The following is a 13,547-nucleotide window of genomic DNA, read 5'->3' as shown; positions in this document are numbered from 1 at the left end:
GATTTTTACGAGTCCCGCTTGGAGAGGGGAGGACCACGGGGCGGGGGAGGACGCAAAACCGAGTCACCAGGACCTACATCTTGGCAGGAAACGGGGGTGGAGGGTGGTGCAGGGCTGAAGGAAGATGGGAGGGTGGGGGGAGGTCTCCTCACAAACTGCCTGTTCCGGTCTACTTGTTGGGGTACCTTCCGGAAAGTCTTTTCGAGAATCCCATTATGACCGACCACTAAGGATGCCTGTGCTGAGACTGGTGTGCACAAGGGGCAGGAGTCTGCCGGACCCCTTGTAGCTCTGACATCAGCCGGGACTGATTCTGAGCCCAGCCGTTCCTGCACTCCTCCCGGGGCTTTTAAAGAGCTCTCTGCAGTGCCCTGTGGGGCCTCGGAGATCGGCCCGGAGGCCTCAGGAGCTGTCGTGGATGCTGGGAACGCTGCCCAGGCAAAGCGGGAGGGATCCCAGGTCCGGCCCCGTGTCGGCTGAGCTCGGCTTTTAATGTACCAGCTAGACTCTCCCCTGCTAGGAATTCATTCTGAAAGAGGGTGCTGTTGGCGGAAACGCTTTGAAAATCACAGCTTTAACCTTAATTCAATCAATACAAAACTGAATTTACATCTCTGTCCCCCCCGCCAAAAAAAAAAAAAAAAAAAGACCAGCCTACCACCAGCCCTCACTCTCCTCCTTGGGTTTGCTGCTCCCAGATGGACGGTCCCGGAGACGGCCAGACCCCGACAGGTGCACGGACACCCAGCACCTTCACTCGAAGCCCACCTCTGGGAGGAACACGGGGCAGTTTTCCTCCCAATGGAGGCTCTGCGCGTGGGGCACCCCCCCCCCCCCCGCCGCCGCCTCCCATCAGGACGACCCTCCTCTCAGAGGCAAGTAACTGAAAGCCATCCCAGGCCTTAAAAACCTGCACGCAGGACGAGCTATGACCCGGGCTATGGCTAAATGTTAGCGAGGACGCTTCATACCTGGCAAAGCAAGGCACGCAGGAACACGCTCCGCTTAGGGACTCCAGCCAGACAGACACCTGAGTTTTGAGGACACGGCGGACGAGAAAAGCGTGCTTAGGACTTGCAGGAGAGAAGGGAACCCATGGAGACAGCAGGGAGAGGGACGCTGTTTCCTTGGAGGCCCTCGGCTGTCTGCAGAGTGGCCCATCCAAACCCCAATAAAAGGGAAGTGACCAGACTCCTGCCCCCCGCTCAGGAGCCTTTTTTTATTATGCAGACACACGCATCAGAGTCTGGTGACGTCCAGCTGTGGGAACAGCAGTAGGCAGTAAACCAGGAGCCAGAGGAAGAGAATAAAATACATCATATCCGGCTGCTGGACAAACTGGGTCAGAGAGTCGCTCTGTGAGCTCTGGCTCTCCCGGAACACGGCTTCGCCAGAGTCGTTGGCCTTCCTGCAGAAGGGAAGACACAGGCAAGGCAGTCACAAGCGGGTCCCCGGGGGGATGGGCCTCCCCTGCCTCCCCAGCCTGCAACCTCACTGCCCAACCGGAGAGTGGAGGGCGTCCCAGTGGGCCAGTCAAGTGGCCCCGAGGGGCGCGTGCAGAGACCCAAGAGGTGGCGCTTTCACGGGGCCTCCGTTCATGTGCACGACCCTAAGGGGGTAAAGCGGTCGGCCCCATTGCGAAGGCGGGCATGTTAAGACTCAGGGGGCTCGGGGGCTTGCTCGGGGCCACACAACTACCACTCCCCCGTCCGGGACACCTTCCTTTATACCACAGTGCCCTTAACGCAAAGCTGGGGGCTGATGGCACTGCGCCATTAGTGTGTGACAGAGGGGATGTCTTTCGTAATCTAAAGGAATAAATAGAGTTCCCTGATTATAGATCATTTAAAAACAGGCTTCAGAAACAAAGGCACGCCCTCCCCCCTTCTCCCCCCACCCCCGCCCCCACCAAGTTTTTGATTTTGGCTTTGGAACAGAACCTCGAAAATAATCACTAGATTTGCGTCTGGTCAGACTTGCCTTCCCTCTTTTCATTTACAGAAGGTGGGGTGAAAGTGACATTTTGCTTTTCCCTGGCGGCTAAAGCCCAGTTCTCCCTGAGGCAAGGGCTGGGGCCATCATGCGGTTGGAAAGGGGTTGGGGGTCTCTGCTTATAGAAGCCTAGAGCGTAAGCTTCTTAGGGTGGTCATTTGGGGCGTGTGGTGGAGACTATGAGCCGTGGAAACCAGCTCCTCCCGGAACGATCTCCTGATACAGAAAAGCGAGGCCAACAGTCGGTTAAACGTTTGCCTTTTGGCCTCGAAACGGGTTCACTCGTGACAATGGACAACGGACAGAATTTCTCTTTCTTAGAAACGTTTCTAGAAAAAATTTAAACTCCATTTTTTATTACAAAGTTAATAATCAACGCTCCAGAAACACGGAAAGCATGATTGCATTTCTCAGCCTTCTAGTTTAAATTTTCGAGGTCTCTATCTCCTAAAAGCGAAACGCTCTCCTCTCCTCGGAGTACGTCACGCCTGGCAGGACGTGAGTTAAAATTCCCATCTTACGGCAGGGGAGGGAAACATGTCTTGCCTCTTTTTTAAAAGCCAGACGGGGGAACTTCTGAGGATTACACTCGTGGGTGTTGGATTCAGAGAGGCTTTCCATTTCAATAATCTAAGGCCTTCCCCGCCCATTGAAATCCGTGGCAAGTATTTAAAAAAAAGCCAATCAATGAAATTAAGTGATTCGATATCTTTAAGAGGGATAGGAGCATCTCAGAATTGTCAGAGTTTTCGAGATTGCTCGGGTTTCCTAGGTCCTAAGTGGGCGGTTTTATGCCAATTCGGCAATATCGGACAAGGCCATCTAGTTCTCGAACAGCAAGAAATACTTTCATAGACATCCTGGTATGTTTGCATTCCTTCTTCGTATCTGCTCTGATGCCATAAAACTGTAATATCAGCTCAGTGAGCTTCTGAGTATTGTACCTGCAGGGGCGACACAGAAGGAACAGGTGGTCAGGCGCTACACGTGGGGAACACACCCAGCATCGCATCACTACTGCCTGGTTCTACCCCCGCATCTACGCAGCTGCGGGGCTCGTGACCCACACCCGGCTTTACACGGAAGCCCGTTTTCTGAGCCATTCCCCGCCCATCGACGTTCATCCGTTCCCACTTGCCCTCCTACGTATGTTCAGTTTACATTCGCTTGCTCTACAGCAGGTGGTTTCCTGCATGACCTCCGACGACGACGACTGTCGCCATCAACAAAGCCTAGTCGTAGCCACGCCCCCAAGGGAGGCTGCACAATTAAAACAGGAAAGGAAAAAAATCTTAAACCCCGCAAAACTCGGACTAAAGCCACCAACCTGGTTAACATTCGGTTTCTTCTGTCATCCTGATCTGCCGCGTTCCTCAACTGAACATAGCTAAAGTGGTCCTACAGTGAAATTTATAAACAAAACCCCCGCAACCCAATTAGTAAAGATGAAATCTCTGAAACAGAAAATAAAACGATTTTAAACATACAAAGCCGAGCATGCCACGCTTTTTCTCAATATCGCAAGCATTTAAGTTCCAAAATCAAACTGCTAACTGATAGTCTACTGGTGTTCTACCCTCTCCCCCAGCCCCCCGCTGGTGCCCCACCGCCCACAACCCGAATCGGGCTGCGGCCTCCCCGTGCTTTGGGCCCCAACACATCCAGGGCTAAGTAGCTGCAAAGGTAGACTGGAACCTCCACCTACGTTGCGCTCTGTCTTTGAGGGTGGTCTTTCTGGGTGCGTGTGCGGGGCTGGGTGGCAGGTCTTGGATGCGTTTTTTACAACAAAGAGGACTTCGAGGTTTACAGTCAGCACTTTATTTACATCCCCGAGAACCCCAATTGGACATCCGGTGGGACTGTGCTCAACGACAAGGTGTGAATTTGCTTGTCTTCTATCCAAAAGTACATTTGTTGCACGTCAGTAATTTCAAAGCTCTGGGCCGGGAGGAGGAAGGACGGGAAGGGGATTGGTTTAGCAGGGGCCACGCAGAAGAAGAAGAAATTCCCATACTAACCGATTCCAAAGACCTGTTAGTATGTCGTCGAATGTAAATGCTGGAGTCACTGTGACTAGTCCTGAAAAATAAACACACGTTTTGAATTGGTGCCACCGGGAGCTCTTCGGGTCCCCCTGTACGGCCACCCCCGCCCCAAGTCTTCCACACCTGGGTTTAGGCCAGCTATGACTTCAGGCCCAGCCACGGAAAGGAGCAACTGTATCCAACGTGCCCACTTGGGTTGGAGTGTGCTTACAAACAGTAGGATGGATAAGAGAGAGACACATTGTGGCCTCATCCACAAGAAACAAAGAAAAAAAAGCAACTGAGAATTTTAAATAGAAAGCAGACCACGTATATTTAAAAGTCATAGGGTTTCAGGGAAGAAACAGAGGGCCTTCTCTGAGCATCCCAAGATCTGGGAATTGCCAAAGGTCCTCTGAACGTTCATGTCAGGCATGGGCTGAGCCCTGCTATCCAGACTCCCTTTCTAGTGCTTTCTAGGCACAAGGCTGCTCTCTGTCCAGCTCTCGGGGGTCTGTACCTCTTTTTCTCTCATGCACGAGGAGGCCGATTTTCTGACCATATCTTTGAGGCTGATGGGGAACGTCTCTCTGATCATCTGCTGAAGTCGGTTCACCCAGGGCGGCGGCCGAAGATGCCCAGCCCCGGCTCCTGGCCGATTAACTGGCAACCTTAGCCACGTGTTTTATGTCTCGGATCAGTTTCGCTCATCTGCAAAATGGATCATCATCCCCACCCCGACGACTTCACGGGGCTGCGGTATTGGTGGGAAGTACAGTATACACGCCAGGTCCCGGTGGCCCTGTCTTGCCACTCAACAGGAGAGCGAGGTGTTGGGGATCAGAGACAATCACTTCCGTTTCCTCAAGGCGGACCTACCATGAGGCCATCCGGGGGTCCAAGAAAAAGGCATCTGACCCACGAGCTTATTGCCAGGGAATTCATATCGGCAGCCTGGCTATTCCCGCCCACCGGACCCTCACCAACCTCTTCCCCTGCATCGGGCATGTTTCCAGCTAATAGGTACGAAGCACCTACTACGTGCCAGGCACCGGGCCAGCCTAGGCGAGCGAGTATCACGGCACGGACACGACACAAAACGCACCACAAAGAGAAGAGACCGTCAGGTGCCTGGGCCCCAGCAATGTCCCCCAAGTGTTGACTCAACTCACGGGAGTACCTGGAGACACAGGTAACTCCCACCTGCGGGTCCTATTTTCTAGTACGAGGCGGGTCAACACCAGGAAGGGCTCCTGCTCTTTCTTCTCCCGCTAGCTTTCAGCGTACCTTCTTGCGGGTGGTTTCTGTGTTCTGGTACCATCCGCTGGAGGCCGATTCAGGTTTGTATCCCGAACTCCCTCCTCCCAGCAAGCATCATCAAGCGCCTACTGTGTGCCAGGCACTGGGCCGGGCGGCTGAGGGCCGGGCTCCTCCACAGACTAATAAGAGAGCACTGCATTTATTTATTCACATTCGCCCCCGAGAATGTGAATGTGCAGGCCAGCTGCAGGCCCGGTGCGGTGCTAAGCTCGGGACCTCTGCTGGGTGCCCTCCCCAGCCTCCAGGGAGCTGCCTCACCGTCTAAGGTGAGAGCCGATGACAAATACATCCTTACACAAATAATTGGAGACATTCCTGTTTGGGTTCATGCGGTGAAGAAAAAGAGTAGAGACCGTGAGAACCTATAAAGGGGGATTAAAAGTAGCCTGGAGGAATCTAAGAAGGCTGCTTGGAGGAAGTGGTTTCAGGAGCTGAAACCCAGGAGCAAGACAGGGAACAGGCTGGGGACAGAGGGTCCTCAAAGGCAAAAGAGCTCGAGGGGCCATTCAAGGATCTCAACTAAAGCCAAGGTGCTTGGCGGGCTGGGGAGGAGGACAGAGGTGACCAAGAACGGACACAGATGAGAGCCGGGGGAGACCGGTCGGGAAGGCTCGGGAACAATGGCCCTTTCTGCCCAGAACAATGGGAAGCCCCAGTCAAGGTACAGCCAGGAAAACATGCTGTGTGTGTGCCTGGCAGGGAGGTGCCCGGGGGCTCTGTCCAGTTCGAGAGCTTTGGGCGAGGCACTGACTTCTCCGAACTCACTTTCTCGGTCACGAAAGGGGGGTGGTGGTACCTGCCGGACTGCAGGTGAAACGGCTTGGCACAGGGGAGGGGCGCAGGGGGCCTCACTCGTTCTCTCCACGAGCACACCCCTGCGCCCTCTGCGTGCGTTGGCACGCAGCCTTCCCCGCGGCTGAAATGCGACGTAATAATTACAGCTTTGCCCGAGTGGGATGGGAAGCCGCCACCGAGGGGAATGTTGTCTGCTCTACACAGAAGGATGTGCACGTCGCTCAAACCTTCGCCGGGAAAAGTCAACCGGGCCTCACTCCCACACACACCGACAGAACGTTGCCTTTTGAACATCCGCCCCCTCCGTCTCATCTCCTCTGGGACGGGTTTTGCTTGATGTCTGGCTGCAGCAGGTGTCCCAGATGATCGATCCCCCAGTGTTCCTTCCCCTGCTTCTCCCTGACCCCCTCACATCCGACCTGCACGTCCTGGGGTGGCTGCTGTGTGCCAGCTGGTTGCTCAGGCTCTTTCTCCCACCCGGAACGCCTTCTGTCCCTCTCCCAAGTCCAGATCCCACTATCCTTCTGTACCGAGCTCGAAGGACATCTCAGCCTGCAGGTGCCCCCGACCCTCTCTCCACCTGCCTCTGAGGTCCACAGGGTGAAATCCGCGCGTGCCTCTTGGCACCTAAGGTGCTCCCCTCGGTTCCAGCACAGAAGAGGGGGCGCGCCTTCCCTCCTGCTTGCCTGAGCCCCCGGGGGGCTGGAGCCATGCCTGCATCTTCCCCTAGTGAAGAGGGACAGCCGTCTGGAAATGACCCGTGGCCCCTCCTCGAGCGAGCTGTGCTGGAGAAGATGGTCGCCTGGGCCACCTGCCCATGCGGGCCATCTGCACTTAGAGCCGGGTCCGGGCTGCACGCCAAGACAAGGATGTCTGCCGGACGGTCATGACCAGGTCTCTGCAGGGAGAGGGACTCCGGGGGTCATGGGCGAAGTGGGAACGCAGGGTTCCGCTGTGCCTTGCCCCTCCTCACCTGGGCCCCCCCACCTATTTTCCTTTCGTCCCCTGTAGCCCAGGAGCAGAAGCAAAGCAGAGGGGAGATGGAAGGCAGGACATCCGCCAACTCTTCCTTCTGGTTCTGTCTGCCCTGGCTTCTCCCCACTTCCTCCCCAAATGCTGATCTCAACAACTTCCCTTTCGCAGCCAGTGTGGCTCCCCCACCGCCGGCGATGAGGGGTCACGGAAAGAATGTGGGTCATGGAGCCTGACGGGTCTGAGTCCAAGACCCCAGCTCTGTCATCTCCTGGGCTGGGAGGTGTCCCCAGACCCCCCTGCGCCCACGGTGATGAAGCATGGTCCCTCCTACCCGCCTAAGGCGCTGCTGTGAGAACTGACGAGGGACCGTATGCGAAATGCTGGAACACATTAGGGCAGGTTCAACAGTGGCCATGGTGACGACGAGGGACGGCGGGGAGAAACCGGGATCTTCTGACATTTCAGCAGCTAAGTGTTCTCCCTGGGGCCAGTCCGGCTCACCCGGTGCCCTTGGAGTGACCGAGCAGACGGGCGCTCCGAGCTTCCTCCTCCCCCGAGACGAGTCAACCGGCCTCACTTCCTGGGACCTAAACTCACAGGTGAAGCCACGTCATTCACGTCCGGCTTCCATGTGACAGCCATGAAAGGTCCCCCCCCCCCCCCCCCCCCCCGTGCCTATGGAGCACATTGCTTTGAATTCTGTGAGATGCTTATAAATGGCTAGGCTGGCTCTCTCCCTAGCCCAGCCAGGGGGCATCCGGGGGCCGGGGCGTCCGCAGAGCCTCGAACACCGCACCGTCTCACACCCCGCACCTACCCCGGTTCGGCCATCTTGCCGCCCACTGCCAGTTTCCACCCAAAGGTACTCGGAGAGGGGAGACGGCGGGCTTCGTGTCCGCCGGGCCCTGCTGCGTATGAGCGGGCCTGGTAACGGGGAGGCCGGGCAGGGCCGGGGAGCAGGGTGTAGATAAGGAGGACCGATCCGTTTCTGATTCTGGCAAATAAATGACCAACTGGCTAGATGAATTTTTGTACGAACCTGTGTTTCCCTTGCCGTCCGGTCCCGTCCCTGTGTTCCCCCCACCCACTCCCCCCACCCCCCAAATCAGAAATCAAGAATGACATGAACTCGGGGAGTAACTCTCTAGCTCAGTCTCTGGGGGGAGAAGACAGTGATAAAATACCTGGAAAGGACTTTGTGGTCACCCGTGTCTCCTTCTAGGTCCTCTGAGGATCGGACGGTGCCGGGTGCTATAAATATTGAACTTTCTACGTGGTCCACGTGCTTCCTTTTTTCCTTTTTTTTACTGCTGATTGACTCTCCCGTTACCTTTTCTTCTAAAGAGTTTGCTAAGTTTCCCGAGTTTTCAGATTCCTGGGACTTAAGGACAAAGACAACGAAACACAAGTCAGCATTTGAGGCTGAGTGCTGAGTGCATGACAGCCCCCCACCCCCACCCCACCCAGCGGCGCTCGGCTCCACCTGAATTCTAGGAAGCTAGGGCGCCCCCTCCCGGGGATTCCTTCCAGCACAGCCCGCCGTGGAAGAGAAGCCCACCCCTGGTTAGAGTGCCAAGGCCACAGACTGTAAAAAACAGCATGGGTTTCGGAGTCACTGAGATCTGGCTGTGTTAGTTACCTTAAGCAACCGGCTTTCTTCCTCTCTCTCCCTCACTTGCCTCATCCATCAAATGGGTATAATAATTATCGATCTCTTCTCACGATACCACACCGTGTTTCCCATGAAGGATGTGCCATACAGTTGGGCGATGCTTGGGCCCTTCACACAACCATCACCCACTTAAAGAGAGGAGCCGATCCTGAAGCCAGTGGGCCAACAGGTGCAAAGGCGACCCCTGGGCTGGGAGAGGTGCACACACTGGCAAACAGACAGCTTGTGGGATGACATCTTCCCCGTGCCTTTGCTGGATCATAGCGCAACATCTCTGGCATTTATCTGACAAGGAAGTGGCTTCGACCACCGTCCACACCAGGCACTCCGAAACCCCGCGGCAACGTTCCCGAGTGAAATCGAGAAGCGTGGGGGTGGTCGGAGCCACCTCTCAAGAATCCCTTCGGGGGCCGTAAGACACTGCTCTGCAGGTGTCAGACTACGAGGATGAGAGTGGCCTGTCCCGTGCGCCCCGGGAGAACAACGCTCCGTGCAGGAATTAAATCTGCTCCCAGCAGTGTGAATGCCCATCCCCCCTCCGTCATCCATGGGCCAATGCTACCTTCTCTGAAAGGTGAACTGAAAAGACTTTTTTTAAAGACTAGAAGAAGAAATTTTCCATTTTCTCGTCTCATTGGGAGGTTTTTTTTTCCTTTTTTAAAAAAAATTTTTTTAATGTTTAGTTATTTTTGAGAGAGAGAGAGAAGCGTGAGTGGAGTGGGGGCAGAGAGGGAGACACAGAATCCGAAGCAGGGTCCAGCCTCTGAGCTGTCAGCAGAGCCCGATGTGGGGCTCGAATCCACAAACTGGGAGATCATGACCTGAGCTGAAGTCGGACGCTTGACCGACTGAGCCACCCAGGCGCCCCGTTTTTTGTTCTTGTTTTTGTTTTTTTCCTTTTTAAAAGAAGGGCCAGGTATCAGAGAAATGCTTCTGTGTTGTCTTGTCTGCCAGACAGACCTCACCTGTCATCCCGGGCGACAAGCCCTCCTTGCACTCACTTGGGTGCACTCCTTGGTCTCACTTGGGACAAGTGGGGGCCTGCTCACCGGATGGGGGGCAGCCAGAGGAAGCAGCTCAGAGCCCAGAGAGGCAGACGGTGGCAAACCGTAGCCAGGAACGGAAGCTCTCCCCAGGGCTCACGCTTAGTTCAGCGGAAGGTGGACTGAAATCTACATCTCGCGGTATCATTCCCAGCCCAGGACCCCTTCAGCCCCACCCCAAATCACCTGTCCGCATGCTGGGCACACACACCTTGCACCACCTGCTCTTGGCAAATGACCTTCCTCTTTGCAAAGCAGGAGAGAATGAAGCGGCCTGTGTGCAGGCCGCATTCAGTGGGTCCGGGGAGAGGAACTGAGCTGCTAATAAGCCATTTGAAATAGCACGGAGGGGCAGAGATGCCACTTAGGCTCATCTCCCTGCCACCCACTCGGTCCCCTTTCTTTCGTCCTAAAAGATCTGCTGCCCAGAAAATCGCCACAGTTGCTGTCATGGTCCCCCAACCTGGCGACTCTAAGACGTGATGTCACTGAGGGCCATATCCACCCCGCTGAATCTTGGGGTCCCCTGCTGGAAGGGCCTGCTCGGCCGGGCTGGCTTCCAAGAAGACAGCAGGTGGGAGGGGGTGGGGGCCGGGGACTGGGTTCCTCTCCCTGGGGGCAGAAGCGGCAGCTGGCAGGTGGGTCCTGGCACCTGTGGGACCACCCCCCTCTCTTCTCCATCCAAAGGCAGACCCGGCACGGGTGGCCCTGCTACGCTTGCTTCTAGGCTGTTCGTCACTGAGAATTCTGCTCTGCCCAGCGCATCGTCTGGGTTCGGCGAACAAGACCAAGCCACCGCTTCCGGTCCATCTAGACCCTAAATGTCTTTTAAGGCCACTGATACTGTCCCTTTCTCTTGCAGCCCTCCAGGTGCAAGGATTTCTCATTCCTCGGAGCATCTTTCCGCCCCTCACTCAGCCTAGACTCTCCCCTGCCGTTAGCCAGAGCATCACCATTTATCTTGGTGTTTAATTTACCCCGTGTCCACCTTACACCTCCAAACCAGCCTGCAATCCACCTTTGTTTCCTTTCCACTGCAAGCCCTGCCAGGCTGCTCTCCAGAATCCGAACATTAATACCTCAACGCTCACTCTCTCCTGGGAGGGAAAATCACAACCAGACTAGTGGCAGAGAGCTGTCCCGTGTCACTGGCTATAGATGAGAAGCAAGGGCCTCCGGGGGAGAAGCTGGGAAGGCTCCTAGGAGGAGGTGTCATTAGCATTGGGCTTCGAAGAGGAATGAGTACTTGCCAAGTGTAGCATGGGGGGAGGGGCAGAGCAGAGTGTGGCGTGCCCGGGAGGTAGGGGGGAGGCTGGCTTGGCTGGAGGGGAGGGAAGGGAGCGGACCAAGAGGAGGAGCAGGTCAGGGTCCCCTGCACCCTCTCACTGCCCCCTCCGGTGGCCCCTCGAGCTGCTGGGCCAGCTGAAACGGGAATACCAAATGGCGTGTGCCCAGCCGCTCAAACTCAGAAGTGCGTGCCCCCCACTTCTAAGCCCAGGATAATTGTGCCACCAAAAATCAAGGCCGGAGTCAGATATGAGGTCCCACTTGGTTTTCTCAGGCTGCAGGAGGCGGGGGCTAAGGTTTGCTAAGTGCTTTGATCGCCGTTTCCAGGTATTACCGCTACGATGCTGGGCCCTCCAACACAGCCTCTTTCTATATCCTCTTGGCGGCCTCGTGGGCAAGGGCAGGGCTCCTGGAGGCCAGGGAGGCCCCCCAGCCTCAAAATCTCAGGAGAGATCCTCTCGGGGGCCAGCCCTGCCCGTGCCCGAGCCTGAGTGACTGAGCGCCTCCTTAAACGGGCCGAACCGCCTGCGATGGACGCGTCCGCTTCCCCCTTTTGTGGAGGCTGAAGCTACGACAACAGCAGAATCCCTGTGCAGGGCCCAGGGTCCCCGCATCGGCGACCACCTACCTGATGGCTCTCCACAGGGCCGCTCTCTTCGGCCTCCCCTGGCCGGTGGCCTTCTGGAGGGGCTGGGGGTGCGGGCTCCGAGGCTGGTCTGGTGCCCTCTGCGCCCCTGTCGGTACTCGGGGCCGGGATGCTGGCCTCAGGGCCCTCCTCGTCCGGCCCCGAGAAGCTACAGCTGTTCCAAGAGACCTCGGCCTCCTCGGCCTCCTCGGCCTCGGCCCCGGCCCCCGGGTCATGCAGATAGTCCTCCGGCTCCTCCAGATCCAGGTCTCGGTGTTTCGGGTCCTCTGAGCCTTCCGCATAAGCCTCCAGAACCGCAGCCAGGGGCACCTCGTAGTGCGGGTAGTAGAAAAGGTCGTGGGGAATGACGGAGACCTTGGACAGCGGCGGGGAGGACTTGAAGTCCAGGCCTTCCTGGCTGCGGCTGTGCAGGGTCTCCAGGCTGAGGCTGCCACTCGGAGGGTCGGAGGGCAGCTCGCCGTCCGGCCCCTGCGGCCCCGCGGCCTCCCCCTCGTCCTCGCCCCGACGGCGCCGCGCGGACTTGCGCTTGGGCTTCTCGTACGCCTCCGGCTTTTTTTCCACCGGTGCCTCCTCGGGGGCCAAAGAAAAGCCTGGGTCCTCTCGCCCAGGGTCCTTGTGGGGTTCCTGCTTGTCCGGCCTCTCTGGGGACTCGTCCGAGTCTTTGCGCTGGTGCGCAGATTTGCTTCTCCTCTTTCCCAGTTTCTCAGCGTGATCCTCCGGAACCTCTTCCTCGACAGGTCTTTTCTCACGAGGCGGAGGAACCTCATTGAAGGCCTGGCTGGTCGAGGCAAAATCTATTAGGTCGCTGTTGAACTTAGAGGCTTTTAAAGGTGTGCTTTCAAAATAGTCTTCCTCAGCCATAGCTTCTACGGTCAGCAGCTGGACCTTGATCTCCAAGGAATCGGCCATAACCGCGTTGTCCCCGAGGGGTGAAAGGGGACGGCTCTCCTTCCCCCCACCGGCCGCACCCTCTGGCGCCCCGTTCCAGGAGGGACAACTCTCCGAAGTCTGCGAATGATTGATCTTCCTGTCCACCAAAGACTCGACCCCCGGTGACTCATCAGAGGCCGCTTCCGGAATCTTCGGGGCTTCCTGCTTTGGCTTTTCCTCGGCAGTCTCAGCTGCCAGGACGTCCCCATCCTGCTTCAGCGAGTCCTTTGTCCCTCTCGGGCTCCCCTCAAAGCGAAGGTCTTGACTGTAGAAAGGGTCTTTACTGCAGGAAGCCTCCTTGTAGGTGTCAGCCTCAAAGTGCACGGTCTTCTTGATTGGCAAAGAGTTGGACCTCCGGTTGTCCTTTCTGGAGGATAAAATGGAAGATTCCGGAGATGGCTCACCGGTGCTGCTGGCCTTCCCCGGGACCTCTTGGAGGGCCTGGTCGATGACCTGGTGCATGAAGTCAGTGGAGCTGTCTGAGAGCGCCTGGCTGGGCATGACACTCAGGTAGCATTCTTTCGCGCCCTCGGACTTGTCACAGACAAAGACTTTGGAGGGCGGCGGGTGGCTGGCTTCGTGGTTGACGGTGTAAGCTCGCTCCCCATTCTCCGTCAGAAGGAAGACGGTGCTCTCTTGTTCCGAAGGGGTTTCTTTGATGTGGACAAAGGTGGATTCAATAGGGGCTTCTTTATCCGAATCCACGAGATCCTCCTGTGAAGGAACACAGGGCAACATGAAATCAGAGGAGTGTTTGAGTGCAACGTCTATCCAACCCCCCCCCATAAAACAGAAACCAGTGTGGACAAAGCCATTTCAGAACTAACGCGAGAAGTGCTCTAATTAAGAGATGGGGCTGGTTG

The 13,547-nt window shown here is 56.6% G+C and overlaps 1 protein-coding gene across 1 annotated transcript in view; it reads right to left on the bottom strand.

Annotated features, from left to right (window-relative positions):
- Positions 1-1,018: 1,018 nt before the first annotated feature.
- CLMN (calmin) overlaps positions 1,019-13,547 on the bottom strand; it is a 110,380-nt gene continuing 97,851 nt past the window's right edge. The window contains exons 9-13 of the mRNA XM_047079791.1: positions 11,737-13,398; positions 8,291-8,487; positions 4,011-4,071; positions 3,320-3,390; positions 1,019-1,408 (exon numbers count right to left, since the gene is read on the bottom strand). Coding sequence (XP_046935747.1) covers positions 1,240-1,408; positions 3,320-3,390; positions 4,011-4,071; positions 8,291-8,487; positions 11,737-13,398 — 2,160 coding nt within the window. The 3' untranslated portion in view covers positions 1,019-1,239. The remainder of the gene's footprint in view (positions 1,409-3,319; positions 3,391-4,010; positions 4,072-8,290; positions 8,488-11,736; positions 13,399-13,547) is intronic.

The sequence above is a fragment of the Lynx rufus genome, unplaced genomic scaffold (assembly GCF_022079265.1).
Source record: "Lynx rufus isolate CCGP_SWC_20201006 ecotype Redwood Valley unplaced genomic scaffold, mLynRuf1.p SCAF_17, whole genome shotgun sequence".
NCBI classification, from domain to species: Eukaryota; Metazoa; Chordata; class Mammalia; order Carnivora; family Felidae; genus Lynx; species Lynx rufus.
This window is presented reverse-complemented; position numbering and strand designations above follow the sequence as displayed.